Source organism: Pogona vitticeps, chromosome 1 (genome assembly GCF_051106095.1).
Source record: "Pogona vitticeps strain Pit_001003342236 chromosome 1, PviZW2.1, whole genome shotgun sequence".
NCBI lineage: Eukaryota > Metazoa > Chordata > Lepidosauria > Squamata > Agamidae > Pogona > Pogona vitticeps.
In genome coordinates this window covers 57,631,447-57,653,156 of record NC_135783.1, presented here as the reverse complement: position 1 = coordinate 57,653,156, position 21,710 = coordinate 57,631,447, and the positions used below count along the sequence as shown (strand labels likewise).

General features: G+C 39.1%; 1 protein-coding gene across 2 annotated transcripts in view; it reads left to right on the top strand.

Moving 5' to 3' along the window:
- RYR2 (ryanodine receptor 2) overlaps nt 1-21,710 on the top strand; it is a 390,793-nt gene that overhangs the window by 90,404 nt on the left and 278,679 nt on the right. For both annotated transcript variants that reach the window (XM_078383124.1, XM_078383125.1), the window contains exons 2-3: nt 4,362-4,481; nt 21,640-21,710. The exon at nt 21,640-21,710 is cut by the window's right edge and continues 34 nt beyond it. In XM_078383124.1, the coding sequence (XP_078239250.1) occupies nt 4,362-4,481; nt 21,640-21,710 (191 nt within the window). The remainder of the gene's footprint in view (nt 1-4,361; nt 4,482-21,639) is intronic.

The window sequence follows — 21,710 nt, the reverse complement described above, 5'->3', positions numbered from 1 at the left end:
TAATTTTTTTAATTGCTGCTATCTTGTATAGGACTGTATCATATAACCAGATTTGTTTAAAAAAGCAGATGGAGCATCCACATATGTGGAATTAATTTCAATGAATTGATTCTAAATCCACCCCCAAATAAATGGGCCTCTGGCAGAGGTGCAGAAAAACTTGCTGTGCTGCCACAGTGCTCTGTGTGTGCATGTACCTTGTGTGTACACTAAAATTTACGTTGTTAATTTTTAGGAGAACCTGGCACAGCTGCAGGGTTTATTGTCAGTGGGATTGAGCCCAGTAGGGGTGAGTGAGAGGGGTGTGACCAGGCAGGTGAAGGAGTGATCAGGTGGGTAAGGGGGTGAAGGAGTGGGGGCAGTTGGGTGGATGATGGGGTAATGGGGTGGGGGAAGAGGCTATTGGGCAGGCAAGGGGGAGTGACAGAGCAGGCTAAGGGCTGAATATGGTACTGCAGTCTCAGTTTTAGAAATATAGTTAAAATATCTAGACATTTCTTTCAAGTTGTACCTGATTATCTTAAATAATGCACTTCGTACATATGGTTTTTAATTTATAACTTCATTTGTCAATATCTTGAAGTTCCCTGTTCCTCTGACCTCACCCCGTGGAGGTCTTTAAATAAGAATTTCTCTGCTGATGATTTCATCAGGAGTTTGTTTCTAAAACAGCTGCTCTGTTAAGGCCAGTCAGTTGTGCTAGTTGTCAGATTGCTTCTGACATACAGTGACCCTATGGACTACTGGGCTTCTAAAAGCCCTGTCATTAACAACCATACTCAGGTTTTGCAAACTAAGGGCCATGGCTTCCTTTATTGAGTCCATTAATCACATATTTGGTCTACCTATTTTCCTGCTGACTTCAGCTTTTTCCAGCATTATTGTCTTTAGCATTGAGTTTTATCTTCTCATGATATGTGCCAAGAAACTGGAAAATGGGGGAATCATGGTTTAGTTGCCCTTTTAGAATGAACAGGCCTGGAGAGGGGGAGAAAGTGCCCATTAATGGGAGGCCATACCAATTGGCCTTCTTGCTATGAGAAAGGAATCCTCAAGGCTCCTTGATAGAAAACTAATTAGCAAAGAATGGTTTCAGCTGAGGAGAAACAGTTACTTTTTAGAAGTTACTATCTTCTTTGAGAAAGTTCCTGGCAACTTGATCCTCATTGGTGCATCCCCTTGAAGAGTTTAGAAAGTGGAATATGGGTATTAAAGTGAGAGGGAAGTTACTTATAGTCTAGTACAGTATCTCTAAGGAGACTGCTGTACTCATCTGTTGCCCTGCTGCTTGACTTATTCTCTGAAACTATGCTGACATTTTGTTAATGTGTAAATATTAGCCTAGTATAGCTAGCTTTCTTATTTTCCTATGGGAACTGTTCTGCAAGAGTTCTTGACTCAAGCCTTAAACCTTTTTGAATGTTTTACCTTTGAACCTTGTCATGAGAGATGAGCTTGGAAGTTATGAAGAAAATAACAGTGGCGATAGATAATAGTAGAAGTATTACATTTGGTAATGATTTAAGAAACCTAAGCTTATATTCAGTCCATTTATATGGGCGTCCACCATGTGTATAACTTTTGTTTTAGCTGTTTCTCTTTGTATTCTTGATTTTTAATGGTTTTGTTCTAAAATAGTGACTGTTAAATCTTTAGCAGTGTGTCCTGATGGATCGAAATGATTGGAGAAAGGTTTCTCTGTGTTGTGGTTTCTGATGTCAGATTTCTAACCACTGACCCATTTCCATAGAGATTGTCCTGTTTGTCCTATGTGGAGTGCAGAGGGGCACTGTTGGCAAAATATGGCATAGATCACATTAGCGGAGGAGCAAGTGAAGGTGTCTTTGGTATTGTATGTAGTATTGTTAGGTCCTATAATTGTTTTGCCAGAACAGATGTGTGGGCAGAGTTGGCATCTGAATCTGTGGTAGGGTTTAGATCCCCTGTCCATGTTGCTGACAACAGGAGAATCATATATGCTGCTTTGAGAGGAAGGGCAAAATATAAATTAACTAATAACAAGAATGTGCAAAGAATTGCCTAAGGCTAGTAGGGAGGGAGAAGTCTTCAGTCTTGAGTGGTACTGTAATCTCTTTCTGATGTTGTCCTGCATCACAGTGCTCTTTTTTTTTAAAATTATTTTTAACACTTCCATCCCTAAAAAACAAAATTACTTTCTGATGCAAATAAACCTTAAGTTCTATTTTAACATAATAGCCCTGTCTGAAGGCGTTAAGAAACCATCTGGGCATGGAATGCTCATGCTTGGGAACTGTAACATTTCAAATCTCTATTGCTTTTGCAATGTGGGAGTCCTCATGCCAGTTGTCACTAGTGGGTTTTTATGTTAACCTTCAGATGTTCTGTGTGGATGAAAGGGATAAAAGATACGGTTTTTTAAACACTGCACCCACTGTGTATGTTTAGATTTGCCCTGACATATGAGATACAACAACAAAACAATTCAGACAAAACATGCTGGCAAATGTGGAAAGAAGCCTAGTTCTTTTCCACCATACAATTTTTCATTTATTAGACAGCTCAAATGTGTGACACAGCATGTTGTGAATGAGTTAATTTTTAAAAAGTTTATATCTAGACCAACTTAAAAGTGCTTCAGTCCAGTGGTGGGATTCAGCAGGCCAACAAACGGTTCTGCAGAATCAATAATACATTAGCTACTGGTTCTGTAGAACTGGTGCGAACCTGCTGAATCCCACCACTGCTTCAGTCCCATGCAATTCCACTCAGAAGCTGCAGGCTTGCTTTTGTTAGCAATGGAATCAGCCAAATACTCTAATTACTGTTCTTATCTGACAGCCCAACTTGGCATGCTGCAACTTCACATGCACATCACTGAAAATATTAAAACGAATCATCCCAAATGAAAAAATAATCAGTTGCAATGGTATTTATATTAGGAATCAATCCAGAATGTGTACATATTATTGCCATTGCTTATGAAAACCAATTTGACACTGACTCATAATTCTCTTGATAAAATGGAGAAGTGAAGATGAGAAGTGAATATCAGAGACATCTACTTAACCTTTCTCTCTGCTTTTTAGTATTGCGCCTGAGGGCCATGATTATTGGAAGTCAATTATCAAATTCGTGGCAAATAGTTATGATTGCACAGAAATGTTCAGTCATTCTTAACTCAGATTTATGATTCAAATAGAAGTGCTCTGCTGACTGTGCAAAAAACAATGTTGTTACTCAGTGCTGAGGATATTAACATTCCTTTCAAACTTCATTTTAGTCTGGCAGGTCCACAAATAGATGGTAAAGCGAAAGTGACTGTCAAGATTTGGACGCTTTGTGAATAGGTTTAATATGCATTGCCTAGATCACCTCTGTGCTTCTGTGTAGCACAGATCTTGATTAAACAATAATAATTTTTTTCCGGTCTTAGTAATATTTATTTATTACTAAGCCTTTTCTGGCTTTCTTCCTAAAAGGACCCAAGGTGGCTTTCTTTGTCTTAGATATAGATTTTGATGTTCTGATAGACCCCAAGGTTTGGGTTTGTGATATTATTGTGATTTTAAGATTTTATAAACCTTGTGTAATACATAGCCTATTCCAAATTACATTTGTCATGATTTACAATATGTTAGAATGCATTAAACTTTGTAAGAGTAGAGCTATGTGAACATAACAACTGTGATGTGAAACTAGGAATTGCATTGTCAAACCCCCAGTGGCTTGTTACATCTTCCTCTTGCTCCATTTATATGTTTACTGATAACTGTCAAAAGAACTCTAAAATGCCTCATGGGGCAATTTTGATGCTTAAGTGCTACTCTGAGCTTGTAGGGAGGAAAATTAGGTACAGATGTGACATATACTTAAATTACTACAAAACAATATGTATTGGTTGAAATCCTATTGCCTACCATAGAGATTCTGCAAGTGAACAAGCTGTCATGTGCAGACTTCTTCAAAATGCAATTTGGAGTAGGTAGCTGCCTCCATATAGGATGCCATGTGCTTATAGCAACGTGTTCCATGGAAAAGCTGCTTGCCTCTATACCAACATCAATTTGGCATGGAGACAGGAGGTTGCTCATTGTGACAGATCACTGTAGACAGGTGGCTTTTCGTGGGGAGCCATTCAGCTTTCCTACTTCAAACATTTTTACAGTAAGCACAATTTTAGTGTATCACAGTACAGTAGTTAGATTTGGATTAATTGTTTTTGATTCAGACTTATTTAAAACTCTTCATGAACAATTCTGGGATTGGGTTTTGCTATTCATGCTTGACTTCTGCTGTGGATTCGGAAATACTACGCTAAAGTTCTGTATCATGTAAACCCTAATGATGTTCATTTTGTTTGTGTATCTGTCCTTTGATAGGATGATGAAGTGGTCCTGCAGTGCACTGCTACTGTTCACAAAGAACAACAGAAATTGTGCCTTGCCGCAGAAGGATTTGGCAACAGACTCTGCTTCTTGGAATCCACTTCAAATTCCAAGGTACCACAAGCTGTCTTATTCTAATGCTATTTTAAACATTACTGAGCTGCCAACTCTCTTCCTCTTGTTGCGGAACTTCTTTTGTGATATACTATAGAGTAGATGTTACCAAGGAGGCAAAGATGAATTACATTCCAGCACTTTATGCATATGCTAGTCTCCAACAGCATGACATAACAGCAGAACAACAGGAGGGCAGAATGTTTAATGAAAAGCTGAGTTCGTTAGATACCATCATTCAGATTTATTCATGAGTCTGATTTCATATCCAGTAAGCTCTCTTGGTAATGTTAGGCTTTATTAAAATCAAACTGTATATAGGAATCTGACATTTTGCGAAGGGGCTTCTTTGTGTACACTGGAACTTTCCCTTCCTATATTGCCTCCTATGCTCCTTCCCAAAATCTGCTGAGTGGCATCCCATGTGCTTGAGCAGGTTTGGGGATACACAGGATTTCCACAGTTGGGTGCTGTTCATTTGGCAGGCAAACACCACTGGCTGTAACACTATATAGGTGAAGAGTATGTTGCAGCTACATAGTTGGGGTTGTTTAAAATTGAATTTTATCAGTCATTATAGCAATAACTAAAATAATAATAATAAAAAAAACAAAAACAAAATATCAACATGACATATGTAATCTATAACACATAGCCAAAACTGTGAGTACCCTGAAGCAACAAGTCTTCTCCCACAAGCACAAGCATTCAGTTATTATACGATGGTGAACGAAAATTAAACTGATTATTATATGTAGATCTCTCCACAAATCAATGTACAAACATGGGCAAATGTGAGACAAAGCACTGTAATTAGAATACTAAATAAAAAGATACTTAGTAGTAAATAATTTATTGTTGCTCTCTTCCTTGCCTGCTTCTTATAGTTGCACAGTTAGTTTTTCTATAAGAGCAAATGTCCCAATCCCACTCTCCGAAAAGGAAGGAGACAGCTGTGTTGCCTTTTACCAGTTACTAACCTTTCAGCTAAACATAAGCGATTATGTCTTTATGCAAAAGGGAGGCATTTTCCATGACCAATGACGGATTTTCATGTTGGAGTGATCTCACCTTCTGTAAGTATGTATATACATTAAAAAGAGACAGCGAGGGAAAGAGGACAAATAACCTGTGACCAGAAAAGGTGAATATTGGGCATTACTAACAAAATTATGTAGATGGTCATATCGTCCTGTCAGGTATATCCTCTGCAGAATTTAGCGCTGATTCTCTTATTTTTTACATCTGACCAAGGCATTCATCAGCAATGTATAAGCTTCATATAAGACCTTTCCATATTTTCTGAAACTGGTCTCTGTGTACCTTATCACATTGTTTTCCTCAAATGCAATCACTTAAAGGAGCACACCAAGGCTCCTTTCCAAACCAATTAAGCCCAGAAAGTAAAGAGCTTGATTTAATAAACTGTAGATCTCTGAAGTCAAACCATTATGTTCATTTGGGTCCAGCATGATCAGTTCTTCAGCTGTGTTGAGAGGCTCTGTGACCTCTTCTTCGATGAGGAATTCAGATTAAGTGTGCCACTTGAATTATTTCTGGAAGAAAGAAGTTGAGATGTCTCCCAGATGATCCTGGAGTTAAGCCCCTAGTTTTGAATCCTTCACAATAAAAAGGCCACAAAGCTGAAATAAACCACAGTCTCTCTTGACTGCCAAATTGTACCCATTTGTCAACAATACAGCAGTAGGGAGGTGACTACATTGGCCGTTTACCCTGCAATTTGCTTTGGATTAGGCACAGATGAAATCAAATTAAAGCCCGGCAACTATGTAATGTAAAGCTCAGTGTAGGGAAGCCTGGTGGGGATTCATTTTTATTCTTCATCTGGCACCAGTGGTTTAAGTTTGCTCTGATTAGCTGGCATCACTTTTCTCTACTTTCTGCTGTATGCGACCACCTGATCTGAAAGCAAAGGAATTCTAGTAGGGTTGTCAGGTATCCTCAACTGAGCACCTGTTGTCTCCAAAGAATGCTACTTTTAAAAAAGTAAGCAGTTTAACAAAATAGCATGCGGTCACTTCAAAACAATAAGTTTTTAAAAAGGTGTGGAAATTGCCAGGAAATACCTGGCGAGATCAAAGCAGCTTCCCTTGCTGGAGCTGTGTGCAAATGCAGCTTTCTCTGCCTCTGCTGAGCCAGGCAATGCAAAAATTGTTTGATTCAGGGAACCAGTAGGGACCCAGGCTGAAATACTGTGACTCACAGTGGATCAAAGAACAGTATGTGCTGTGTAGTCATACCCAAGTAGCTCAAAAATGACATGGAGGGAAAGGGTAGATAATTTTTTTTTGGCTATTCTTCCCATATTCTTAAGGTCTTGTTTAAAATGGTGTTAGTATGGCATTTGAATGACCCTATTTTTCAGGGCAGGAATAGTTATCCCTATAGTTTTACTGTTTCCCCCTTTTAAAATTTCTAGTGGGCAACTATATTCAGGCAAGCTTGAGGCTCAGTATTTTCCTAGGACAGTTCATTAATCTTGCCTGATTTGGAAAGCTGAGTAATTTTAAGATTACAAATGCCCAGACCACTTTCCCTGTCCCTTCTATAGAACCATGATTCCCCCCCCCCGTTGAATAATTTGTGATAAAAGCCTTTGCCAAAGATTTAGCAATGAATCTGGGAAGGCTGTGAGGATGGTACAGGGCCCATCTGTGCTCTCCTCCTACTGAACTTCTAGCCTCATCACATTCTGTGAGTGTACATGGGTGCATAAAAAGAGAGAGGCAGGGAGGGAGAAGAGGGGAGCAGCAAGTGATCAGCAGACTGCCCTCCCTGGTTCTGCCCACTCTTGGCTGCTGTGCCTTCTGCCTCACCAGCTGCAATGAAGAGCAGCTGCCACTAGTTTAAAGGATGGACAGCTTGATAACAGCTATTCTGCCTAGGAAAATTGTATTTAATTTATCCCACCAGGTATATTTCTGTTTAATATCATGGAGTAATGGATGTTGGAGGAATTAAACTTTATTCATACTAAAGAATATGATAACCAGGTACATTGATGCTGTTATCGTAACTAGAATACCCATAAGTATCCAAATCTGAAACCACTGTGTCAGCAAACAGGTTCAAAAAAAAATTTTTTTTTAAAATATTTCATGTGTTTCATAGTCTATTCATTGACAATGTGGGGTGTTTTTGTCTTCAGCTCAGAGACGTTTACAGCAAAATTATTATTGGATGTTATCTCACTGATGGGTATGTGTTGGAGGTTTCCCTTTTTCCCCTTTTCAGGACTGTTAAATTCATCTTGCCAGTTGAAAGTGATCAGAACTGATAGTGAGGTTAAGTAAGTGCAAATGTTATCCAGCTGGTATTTTGCTCTCTTGATGTGTCACAGCATCCCAATGAGTAATCTGGCAACCATCGCAAACCATGTACTATTAGTGTCCTAAGAGTGGCTAATAATGGTACTTTGTTTAGACATATAGCTAGACTATGTAATTCTCAGTAAATTCAGTGGGATTTATGCAGCTTTATTGTGCTGGTTTGCAGTTATCTCTTGCTGAATTTAGAAGTTTTCTTGCCATGTCATTTAGGTCACAGGAAGGAAAGAATTATGGTGTTCTGCATGTCTGAATGGTTTTTGGATTCTTTTTCCTTTTGCTGTTGTTACTATTTCTATATGAACTGACATTATCTGACATACCTTAGATGCCCCACCTGAGCAAGTGACCTGAAAGCAAGGCTTCCCTTATTGACAAGCTTCCTGTTCCAATAGTTGGCCCTCTATATTGAAATGGAACCATAACAGAAACCCAATGGTTATCAAGATGTCTCATTTGATTCCCCCCCCCCATCTCTGGTATAAAAGAAGCATCTCTCATTCACAGAAAGTTTTTAAAAAATAAAGTAAGAACCCCTATGTGGTTGAGGCCTTACTTGCATCTAGAATTACATTTTTGATTCCATAGAAAATACAGTTGAGATCAATTGACAAATTTTTTAAAAGATAAATGTCAGTCTTTTAGAGAAAGAGAAATATTTGTCTGTCTGTCTGTCTGTCTGTCTGTCTGTCTGTCTGTCTGTCTGTCTGTCTACTCAAAGGCTAAGGTACTCTTGAATACTTATACATAAGCTTAAGAACTTGAAACCAGCTATCAGGATTTCGATTTTTTGATTAAAGCCCCAGAAGTCGGTCTGGGTAAATTTCTGCAGATGTTCGGGGGCTGTAGTCCACAAATTCCAAAAAATATCATGCCTAGAAATCATGGAAGTTGTTCTAACTGATTGTGGTTAATTGACGAAGTGTCAGGCGCACGCTAGGTGTGTTGCTGAATGTGCAATCAGGTATGTAACTGATATGCACCTATCACCTTGTCAATTAGTAGTGGCAACTTGTGTGATTCCTCTCATTTGCTTGTAAACATGCAGTAGGATTATGGTTAAAGAACTGAGATTGTAAGACCTTCAAGAGGGATTAGAGCTGAGATCATTAAAATTTTCTGCCTACAGTTTCCTTTGCACCATTTTAATTAAATATATTATATCCCATATGGTGCAGACAAATGTTTTATTTTGAGTGGGTCATCATTTTGAATGTATTATTCATCATCATGAAAAATAAATTGGAATATTAATGATTCATTATAATAGCAATGATCTTGATGAATTCATCTATTCTGTTCTCTTGTAGAGGAATAATTCCTAATACTAAAAATGTGGAAGGATAGTCATAACTTCAGTATTCTATAATAAAGAAATTTAACAAATAAATTATAATTGAAAACAAATGTATTGTTCTCAGCATTTCATTGTGATTCCAAAAGCCATCCAAGGAGCTGTAAAACTTCCATTTTTTAAATTAAAAAAGAGATTACTGTAAAGGATTAAGAAAAGTAACTGCTTTCCGGCATTCAGAAAACCATAAGATGTTGGTGGCAAAAATTTTTTTAGCAAAGGAGAAATGACAGACCTAGCTGCTTATATAAAAAAATACAAGGTGAAATGAAAAATACATTTTGTTTTGTTTTTTGCTGTTGCCTGCTATGTCCGGGCCATTATTGTTTTTGAGAAGGGTCACTTAAGGCTCTAGGATAATGCTTACAATGTTAGACTGTCCAGGTATTTTTCCCACAGTGAGGCATGACACTTGTGAGGTAAACTAGGGGCATCCACACAATCTAATAATCTAAGAACTGCAAGGCTGGAAGTGACCCTGTGGATCATTGAGTCCAACCTCTGTCAAGGAGGGGAATCAAACTCCCAACCTCTGTATCCACATCCAGTTGCCTTAACCACTGAGCTATGCTATTGTTGTGATGATAAAGAGAGAAATTTGAGAAATAAATAAGCAAGCCAGTGCTGTTACATTCCAAGATAAATTTGGGGACTTTGTTTATGCCACCTGTGGAAATTTCTATATTCAAGGGCCTAGTAATTATAAAGTTGTTCAAATAGTGTGGCGCTCTTGTATGTGAAAGACTTGTAGCATCATAAGTTCGTTGTAACCATATAATTTTAAAACACTGTAATGTGTTAAGCATATTAGTATTTTAAAACACTATTTTGGAAAACATTTCCCTGATTATTCTAAAACAGAAAGCATTTGTTAAGTATTTATTCCCTAAATTCTCAGATTTCATATCTGGGGCTGATGGAGGGAATGAACAACAGATATTATTCCAGTTTTCTAATTTGTTCCCTCGGTGTTCATAATTCTATATGAACAGAATATTTTGGGGAATAATTTTTTTGTTATGCAGTAAGTTTCTGTTTCACTCCTTGTACAGAAAAGAAAACTGGCTTAATTCATTCATTTGTTTTCTACACAATGATTTTGATCTTTAGTTGTGTTGTGCTCTGTGATTCATGCTGTTTGGGTGTGCCCTCAAGTGGTTAAAGTTGGTATTTGCTGTAAACAAATAGCGCATGACAGAAGAAAAATCAGTTGGGTAATACATTTTATTCTGATTTATGGTGACACTCTTTGGGATTTTCTAGATAGAGAGTACTCAGAAGCGGCTATTCAGTCTCTGTTTTGGGGGTGTCCTAGAAATGTGCAGCTTGCCCAAGGCTACACAGGCTGCCTCTTCTGGAATGCACAGTGGGGAATTGAACTCCCAGCCCCTGGCTTTGCAGCCAAATAAACTTCCTGAGCTAACCAGCCAGCTAATCTACTGTATTACTAAAATATTAAATATTAAAAACAGTGGCACATAGTTGGGGTGAGCTTTTGAGCTCTCGAGAACTTTTTTTAAAGACAAGATACTACTATGTAAAATTAGGGATGAGGAAGACATATGACATCCCAAAATATGGTCCACTGTATTGATCTTTGTGTGTTATCCAAATGGATTACTGTTCTTTATATCCTGGAGAGCGGGACCATGAAAGGAGGGAGAGAGCCCAGCCAGACTACTTACAAGAAGACCATACACCAATAATTTTGGGTTAAGCACTATTCATTTATTGATAAGACATGACATAGAACATAAGACAAAAGGTACCAAGAGGCCTCTCTTCCATACTTCCCATTCACACAAGATACTCACTCATCCAATAGGCCCTTCTCTGGGGGGTTGATCTATAAATCTGGATTTATACAGTAGATGTAGCACCTTAGCACTGCATGGCCTGAATTTAGAGGGCAACACTTGACATCATCTTTCTACTCTGGAATCGTCCACCCACTTTGTTCTATAAGTACCACCCCGGTTAGAGCAATTGTTGCAGCACTGTCGAAGCCCCCCCATCTCTTTCCGGGTCATCCCTATTATAGGCCTTTCCCTTGTGGGCTGTGTCAGTGGGCTGAACCTGGGCTAGCACAAGCATACAGGGGCAGACCCTGGCTTCCTTTAAAGTGTCTTTTAACTCTTCCCAATTAGCAAGCCACTGAAACCAGCAAAATCAGGGAGCAGGACAGGGGACAGATTGTATTTGTCTTCAGTGTGGAAGGGATTGTCACTCTCAAATTGGCCTCAGCCACACTAGACGCTGTTCCAAGTCCTCCATTCAGAGCATGTTACCATAGTCTCTCGAGACTGAAGGATGCCTAATCACCTCTAGGCTCTTGTCCAACACAGATAAAACAACAGATAAAACAATACCACCCGAACAATGGTGTCAGTGCCTCAACTCCTGCCCATCTTGTTGATGCACACATGGCTTCACAGAGCGACAAACTTCACCCACCAATGTTCTCCTGGCTGCTCACCAGGGTGCGACTTGGCAAGTTGACTCAAGTATTGTCTCATATTGGACAATTTTCTACCTGCCCCCCAAGACTTTCAGCATTTGCTGCCTGGGCTGCTGGCCTAATGCCTTTTACTTGGCAGAAGGGGTCCCCGAACTGACTCACTTGCCTCCCTTTTCAGGTTAAAAGAATCATCGTTATGTCAAGATGTCTCATCCTTCCTTCCTTCAGTCTGGTCTTCTTAGCTGTAGCCTTAACAAGATCTCACATTCCTTTGGTCTGCCCCAGGATCCTGTCTGTGACGCCAATTTATGTTAGCCAAATGGGCCTCCTCTCTCCTCCCATGGTCCCTATCCCAAGGATATAAAGAACAGTAATCCTTAATTAAAGTAGCCAATTCAGCATGCCATCCCTCTGAGATCAGTTAAATGAATACCCAGTTCGCTGGGGTCCAAAAGTGTTCCTTTCATAATTGTGTTGCCCAGAGAGTGCTCTAGCAGTATAGGGCGATATAAAGAGAAACAACAACAATATCTGTGAAATTGTGTTGCTGAACATGACACCATTTGAAAGTAAAAAGATTGTGTCCTCTGAGACTTTTCTTCAGTGAAAGATACAGTTTTTAAAAAATCCTTTGGGTCAGTAACACTCGACAGCACAAAAGCATATGTAAGTATGTAAATGACATAATAGTGTAGGAATAATGAGTTGTTTATAGCCTATAATAACAACATATTTCATAGAACAAACTGCTATAGTACACACTACTTGAGTAGTCTCTGCACAGTTGCCTCATTTCATTGCTTTGTGACTTGGTTTCCTTCTCTTGATGCCAGCAGTAGAATGCCATGCATGTTTTAAGACAGCCTCTTAGCACTCCCGGAGAAGTAGGCGTTTGTCCCTATCTAGATTTAGCTTACGGTTTTATCAACATTAAATTCAGGTTTAACAGGCCAAGATAGCTTTTGAAGTTTTCACTTTATGGTGGGTTGTTCAGCTGTTGCCATTTCAGCATAAAAAGGTTTTTATTTATCCACACTTTTTAGATAACGTTTTACTAAACTTTTATCAGCTCTTTTAAAATATCATTACATTGGATTTGATTTCATTGTAAATTGTCCTAAAAAGATAATGTGTATATAATATATGGACTAGTTTTTTTAATCAGCTTGATTGGAGCTAAAACTACTTAGCAACTTGCTATATCTGATTATGTCAAGTGTGCAATAATTGCTCTACTACAGAAATTATTATCAATGGGAAGAAAAACAAAATTTTGAAAAAAAAATTCACTGGAGATGACATATGAAATAAGCATTTATAACAACATTTATTTTCATGTTTAAGAGCACAAGTCACCTGTGATAATCCCATTTCATAGGAATTTTTATTTACTTAATGTGACATTTGTAACCCTGTGTCTACTTGGGGCAGAGTACAGCCACCAAAATCACGTAAGAAGAACTTAATATAATTTTAATATTTTTTTAAAAACATTGGAAACCTTTTTAGAGAATTTAGCAGTTTAAACAATGAAGGCCAAACCCAGCAAACTTAAGAACTGAAGACTACATTACAATCCTTTTAGTTACCAAAGGCCCATGTAGAAAGCCAAGTTTTAATGATGCTAAGATGAAGGCAGTCTTGGCACCAATCAGGCCTTCAAAGAATTGTTGGATAGCTCATTGGTTTAGGTGTCTGGCTACGGAACCACAAACTAGAAGTTCACTTCTTCACTGTGCCTCCTCGACAGGGGCTGGACTTGATGACTCCCTTCCAGCTCTGCAGTTCTAAGAGTAAACCAGCAAGGAAAAGGGTGTTCTACAGCTGGGAGCCTCTCCCATGTCTTGACATAGTATACTACATAATGTAGTGGGAGCAGGCCAATATGCATTATAATCCTCTGGAAACATTTGTGTATCTGTGTTTGTGTCCATGCAAGAAGGGCCTCTTGCAAATCAGGAGACACACTTTGTTACATACAATAGCCGCTCCGAGTAGACATGGTCTAGAGGGACGGGGTAAAAATCCAATAAATAGTAAGTAAGTAAGTAAGTAAGTAAGTAAGTAAGTAAGTAAGTAAGTAAGTAAGTAAGTAAGTAAACAAACAAACAAACAAACAAACAAACAAATAAATACAATGTTCACTTGTTCACTCATTTTTACACTGCACTTCGGTTAAGCTATCCAGATATATGCATAAAATTAAATTCAGTCAATGAAACAATAAACTTGAGCAATCATTCACATAAAAAGCAGCATTAAATCCGCTCGTCTAAAAGGTTTTCAATTATTTGTACTTGCCAGTGTAAGTCCGCCAGTGGCAAGTTGCCACTAGTTAAGAAAACAATGGTGACATTTGGTGTCACACACTAATTGCAGCAGCTACTACTTATGCTGATTTCTTCCCTAGCAGACATTTGCTGCTGAAATTTACACAGATGGATTTAAGTGAGAAGGTTTCTTCAGCTGGATTCTGGAGGCACACCATGAGACTGCCTTGGTAATTAAAATGTTTCATTTCTCATTGAAAATAAAGCAAGATAAAATGAAAGTGCCAGGTAAAAACCAGGTGACTTATGTCCAGAGTTGGCCTCTCTTGCATTAAGACAAGACTATAATCTCCTTCAAGCAGCAGAGCACATACTTAATTACCACTTTCTTAAACTCCTCAATAGCCTTTAATAGCTGATTTGGATTGTTTAACTGATTAAGATTTCTTCTTTAGTCAGTGCAATGATCCTTTACAAGTTTTAAGTGCTCATTGTTACAAACAAAATGAATTCAGCACTTGAAAACAATTTCCATATAGTTAAGAAGAGATTTCCAATGCTGTGAGTCAGGATAAAGCTGGAGAGTGAGTTGAAGCCTGAGAGAAGTGATTGGACTGGGGTTTAACTAAAGAGGGATTAATTTGGATTAGCCTGAGGTGGTCACCACAAGGACCTGTGGATGGCTGTCCACCCTTGCCCCACAATCCCTGGAAGGCCTGGGTGAGACCTCAGCTCCTGGGACTTAGGAGGACGCAGACGCGGGAGGACCCCCAACAGGTGGATGCAAGGGAGAGAGAGCTGATGCAGTATTTCTGGTTGAAGAGGCAGGAACTTGGTTTCAGGAAGGGGAGTAGGGGATTATGGAGAAAGAGGAAGAAGAGGGGAGGATTTCATGGGGGACTCATCAGACTCAGACAGTGAGAGCGAGGTGAAGCTAAGGAGGAGCTGGATCCAGTCCTGTGTGTCACTGGGATATGGGATACATGTATGTTCAGGATCCTTGGATAGGATCCTGGGCAGAGACTTCTGTAGCTAAGGGAGGTTGTAGGGAAGGCTCCTCTGTTTTCAGTCTGTCACCATCACTGACCTCATCCTATCCCCATGGAGACCTTGGCAACCAGTGGGACGCCTCACCCCCACCCAAATACAGAGGAGATGCTAGAGGTGCAAGTGACAGCAGTGGAAACAGGAGGGGTCAAGTTCCCACTCCCATTTCTGAGCAGCTGGCAGTATAAAACCTCATTGAAGGAATGGGGTCACTCAAGGCTATCTTGAAGCCTCAACACCACTCAAGACAGAGAACGCCCCCCCCCACAACTCCAGTGATGGAAACAGTCAGAAAGAGAGGAACTCTTTGGTTGCCAAGGGATGGTAACTTGACCCTTGGGAGAAATGGGGTGCGGCTGGCACCCATCAGTATTTTGTACCCTGCTTTCCTGTTGTAATAAAATCTACTGGAGTAGTTCAGACAGCTCAGAGTTTATAGAAACCACCCTGTGTGAAGGCAGCTGTGCTCATAGTTACTATTTGGGGAATTAAACATTTGGGGGGAACTGATTGCCAAGTGTGCTGGCCAATGGGGCAGACACACATTTTTATTTGTGGGGAGGAATGTATAGCAACCAGCAGTGGTGGTGACTCAGGGTAATTTAAACCTGAGGTGACACAATGCCCTGCTTTCCTTAATGAGTGAACCACCTCTGTGTTTAGGGTACGATATTGAGGGGAATACACTAGTTCTGGAAGAATTTGTGTAGAACTGATTGGGTATAAAAATGAGGGCAATAGTCTGAAAAGGAATGGAATAGGATCTAGGTAAGATATGAATAGGGGCAAATGAATTGAAGAAGATCTAATATAGGATGATATAGATAGAATATTAATTTGTTGTAAGTTAGTGGAAAAATTAATTTGGCATTTAGACTGCAGTGCAAATCTATTATCTGGTAACACATTTCACTGAACTGAATGAGGATTATTCCTGAACAGACATTTCTAAGTTTGCAGTATAAGTCTAATTAACTAAAATGTTATGTCTCATAGTTTAGTACCTAATCTTTAACAGTTATTTATTATATTAATATCTAATATTTCTCTGTAAAGATTTTTGTTCTTCTTTGTGGTCTCTGTGAATGCACACGAATGGGTTCATTCTGTGCCACCTTCTACATTCCACCTGCTTTTCACTGTTAATTCTAATTATCTGAACTTTCTAGAGCTAAAAGTCACACGTTTGGCAAATTATTTAATATTATACTTACTTTAATTGCATTTTAACAATGATAACCTTTTGCATTTTATAATCTGCAGTGAAACACAATCTGTATCAGTTATAATATTGTAAACCACTGTGTGTCTTGGAAAAAGGTAGGATGTAAAACAGACAGATAACAAAAGAACTGCTAAATTTATTCAAAGGAAGAACACAATTTATGGGGAACATAAAAGTATTGCATTACAGAAGGAATGCCATGTTATTGGCAGTAGTGTGAGAATTGAAGAGAAAGTCCTATTTATGTTTTGAAAATGATAGCTAAAATTCCCACGTACTGGGGTTTTTGAAATGAAATCTCTGAACTGTGTGTGGGCAGACAGAAATTCCTCCCTCTGTTGTGAAAAGGAAAGCTGCCAGATCCCTTTCAAAAGCTAAATTAAGACAATAAAAGGAATGTGTTGCTAGATCTGATTTGTCATTTAGTGGAAGTGGGACATTGCTAATAGCAGTGTGATGTAATATATATAAATATATCTTATTTCTGAATACCATATTTGGTATTTTCATATTTGTAATAATCACTGAATATGAAGAGAGTCAGTATAACAAAGTAGCATATAAAAGACCTGCTTGGTAAATTGTGTGGAATTTGTATTTAGTAGCTCGTGTGCCCAGTATTATTATTGTTTGTTTGGCTTATATCTCACCCTTTCTCGCAAGAGTTCAGGAAGGCTATGGTTCATATTCATGTGATTCTTTGTGTGTGTGTGTGTGTGTGTGTGTGTGTGTGTGTGTGTGTGTGTGTGTGTGTGTGTGTGTGTGTGTGTGTGTGTGTGTGTGTGTGTTAAATTGTGTATCGTGGGAGTTGCGTACTGTTGGGAAACACTAAGCCACAGTTGAAGCTTGAACACCTTTATCTATAAAACTCTTTTACAAATAATTAGATTGAGTGTCAATTAATAGCATAACACTCTTGCTGAGAAGAGGATTTTTATTAAAATCTTGAAAAGCCTGATTTTAACAGTATTCTTGGTGTATGTGCATTGATGCACACACCTATATATTTTAACTCTTTAAAATTTTAGGGGTTTGCAAACAGCTGTAGCTTAGGCATCTGATTATCTTTTGAAGTACAGCAGCAGCAATAAACATGTAATCTCTACAGTTTTGTCTGCAAAGTAGAAAAACTGCAAAATGTTACTTTTGTCACATGTGTCTCATGTGGAGTCTGAACTTTATTTTGCTTTGTTGGCAGTCTGGCTTCAGGAGGAAAGAGCATCAGCTGTGGCCCCATTTTTGAACTATTTGCCTTTATCTCAACTTCTTTGTTGTGGTCTCTCTGATTCGCACAATTTGGTTCTGTTATTGCATGAACATTCTTCACAAAACCTCCCACAGCTCTAGCTTTGAGTCTTCTTTCCCTTGCTTTTACTATGTACGTCCCACCTGCTTTTCTTTTTGTCTACTGTGGCAATGGCATTCTGGGATAATTTTAAAGCTCCTAAAGAGGTCTTTACCGTAAATAGCCTCTAAAAGCCTTCAAAGCTTACATCTACTTATTTTTTCCTTTGTCTGTTGTTATTTACCTTTAAAATATTAAATATTCTTGTCAAAGGGTTCGTTAGGAGTCTTAGGCGGTCCCGAATTTGGCACAGGAATAAACAAAATTGGCGTATTTAAACCATAACCGATTTTATTCACCAACAGGGTGTCAACAATAACTTCAGTAGGAACACACAAATCTTCATTAATCAGTTGTCTGTCAACTCTGGAACCACTATTATAACCAAAGTCTCGTTTCAATATTGGGGTGCCAGTCCAAATCTCTCTTGGCTGTGGGGTCTTCTCAAGGGGACGCTCCGAACCACACATATAGTGCCACAGCATGGATGGTGAGCCCAATTCCTCTCTGGGGGTGGTTTGTTGAAGGTGGGGTCTGGTCACACCACTTTCTTCCAGGGGCCATGTCCCCTCAGATACACCACCACTGTCCATTCTGTGGACTCTTTTACTGTAATTCCTTCTTGTCCTGGTATCGGGTCAGGCAGTAAACCGCTGACCCTCAGATTGGGAAAGTCTTTCAGCAAGTCATTTATGTTCTCTTGTTTCTTCTTCTCTTTCTTTCCTTCCTCAGTCTCGGTACAAAAATCCCATGCTCCTGTACCCTTTTTTATGTCGTCCTCCCATACATCCAACCATTGCTCCTCCCCTTTCTCTTTGTCGTCCTTTGTCAGACACACTTCTACCTCAACCCTTTCCTGTTCTCTCTTTCTCACTGCTTCCCCTCTCTCCTCTTTTCTCCCTTCAGAGCCCTTGTTTTCCGGAGGAGACGGCGCACTCTTGTGTTCCTGTCCTTCACACTTCTTCATTGTTCTCTCCACTTTCCCCCCTCCCCCTTTTCCTTTTCCAAGTGGGCCCTAAGCAAGCCAAGCCTGGTTAAATTGGATGGTTTATGGCCTCAGCATCCTTAATGAAATACTTATCTGGCTGTGGAGCAAAAATGCCTCAGGCAGATGGACATGAGCAACGTTTGTTTAGCTTAGGAAAAGCTCATTTAGTTAAAAGTTGTGCAGTCTGTAGAGGATTTAGTTAAGCAACTCTCACCAATCATGTTTAAGTTATACCTTTCAGAATTTCTTTTAAAAGTAACAGTTTAAGTGATAACAACGCAGCCAAAAAGTCAACACCAAAACAAATTACAATCCCTGTTCCAAAAGCATGGAATCTGTACCTAAAGGATTACCAACTCAGGAATACACAGCTATAGCAAAGGGCAACACCAGTCCCTTGACTTTGAAGGCGGCTTTGAAATCAATGGAAATATCTGACTCTCAAAGTGAAAAACAGAACAGCTTGTCAGATATTAACTGAGACACATGGAAAAAGGATAAGAAAAAGAATGAGCCTTTAACACAGTCAGTTGCTTTACCATCACTGGATCCTAATTTTATGCTTACACCGATGCAGACACAGTGTTGAGTTTCAATATCAAAACTGAACACGATACCAACACTGAAGGAATCGAACCACCGACTCTATCTGTAGAAAACAAAGTGGTGAATAATGAACAAAATGATCATTCAGAATCTTTTGTGTCTTCACATGATTCAGATGTGGGAGATAATGTGCCACTATCCTCATCTGAATATCTTGTATCATAGATTGAAAGAATGGCAAGATTGTTTCAGTTACAAATATCTAAACTAGAGATAGAGACAAACATAAAAATGGATTGATCTTTTTAACAAATATAGCCGATTTGTCATATATTTCTTGATCCATATTCATCAAATTTTAAGTCCCACCAAATACGGATCAACAGATATTTCCCCGTTTTTATTTGTCCCCATACGAATAATGTAAAAAAGCTGATGGCTTTTCCATTCTGCCTTCTGGCCCACCAATCAGCTGACTGGCAGGCTGATAGGCAGCCATCCACACCCACAGCCTACCCCCACCATTCCTCTCCCTACCCTAGCCCCCCACGTCCACCCCTGCCAGCACCCTCTTACTGTAATTGTTGCCACTGCTGCCGAGGTTTCCACCAGGCCTCCGCAGTTGTAGAAAGGGAAACTGGCTCCCTTTGCAAAGATGGCAACTGTGGCTTCATTTAGGGTAGGGAAGCTGCAGGTGGCATCTTTTCAAAGGTCAGCCTGGATTCCCTTAGCCTGCCTTAAGGGATGGGGGTGGCGGTGGCAGCGGTGGGGGTGTTTTTCTTTTAATACCCCCCCATGAATCGACAAATAAATTCATTATTTGTCAGTTCATTGGGACAACTCCATGCTTCATGAGTCATGAACTTTTGATGACTCATGAAGCAGGACGACTCGCCAAAATGGTGAGTCGTCCCCATCTTTAATCCAAACCTATACAGTCAGCAAAGGATTCAGTATTTGCAGGAATTCAGAAAAACATCAAACATTCCTGTAAAGATGTCAATAGACTTAATACCCAATCATGGCGGAAACCATCAACAATACCCCGAACTTCAAGAGGCATTCAAAACTTGTAGAGGGTACAAGAGGAAGGTGTTAATCTTTTATTTAAACATCAGATGCCTATTTCAATTATAGTAGTGATCACTCAACCAAAGAACAGAAGAACAAAATAAAGAGCCAACAGAGGAATAACACCAGCCAATAGAGAAGGAAGAAAATTAGAACTTTTATGCAGAAAAATTTATTCGGCTGCAGAATCGAATGGGACTTTGATAATATAAGTTTGTTTGGTTTTAGAAGGAGGAATAAATCTTTGGGAGCAAGGGACAGTGAATCATCAGCAAGAGACGACCTAGGAAAATCAGGACTGGAATTTTGAAGGATTACAATAATATCTTTTGGAGAGACTGGCTCCCTGCGTTTGCTGTTTAGTCTGGACTTTCTCTTGGTTGGACTGTGTGGATTTTGATAATATTGCCATAATATCTGGGCAAGGAAGGGAGGACACAGGAGAGGTATATGATGATGCGTTTAATTTGTTGATAAATACTGGAATCTAAAAAATGTTATTTATAGAAACCATAAGTATTGGAAAGATGGAAATGACCTCTGAAAATTTTAAATATCAACTGTTGGGAATCTTGCCAGATAAAGAATGGCAGGTTACCATGCAAATGACAATAATAACAGGATTCCAGCAGGTAAATGAGCGCCTCAACCAGATGAAAGACTTTATGAAAGGGAAAACATCAGAGGTTAAACAACAGTTAAAGGAAACTGTACTAACTCCAGAACAGTCTTTATTGAGAGCGATGCCAGGTAACATAGATGAGATTAAGAGTTACCCTGTGAGCTATGTAGCTACAATAGTCAGAAAAGGTGATGTTAAAAATCAGATTACTGTCCTGGATTTAATTTTATATCCCCAAATCTGGAAGAAAATAGAGTCACAGAAACAAGAGAAGGGTATTGAGAAAATATGGGAAGTGCTAGAAATGGATACTTTTTCAGGCATGCTGAACGTATGTCCAAGACAGAAGGAAACTGAAAGAGGGGATGCATTTTATAATTGGTCTCGATTTCCTGATAGAGTTGGAATAACTTAGATTTAAATTAAAACATGAATATAAGCTGATATTTATAGGATAATCAAACATATAAAGTTTTTTTGCTTTGAAAAATGAATAGATTAGATGCTTCTATACTTAACATGAATAGATTGGATGATTGTATACTTTATGTTCTCCTATCCTTAAAACCCTTTTCCCATCCCTTCCACTCCCTTTTATCTTCTGTATTCCCTACCCTTTTCCTAGTAGTTTAAAAATAAAATATTTTTTAAAAAAAGAAAAAATAAATCAGAATTTTAGAGAGGTTGTCAGCTGAAGAATTGGCCTTAGAAGCTATGCATAGCTCTTAGGCCATATGATTCCTACCCCTGAATGCAACTCCTATTGATGTCAATGGTTTTGTTCTCGCCTTTGAGTAGACATGTGTGAGATTGTGCTGTCAGTGAAATAACATACTTTGTTCATTATTTTATTTATCTCTCTCTCTCCCCCCCCCCCCCAATTAGAATGTTCCTCCAGATCTCTCCATCTGCACTTTTGTGCTGGAACAGTCCTTGTCAGTGCGAGCTCTCCAGGA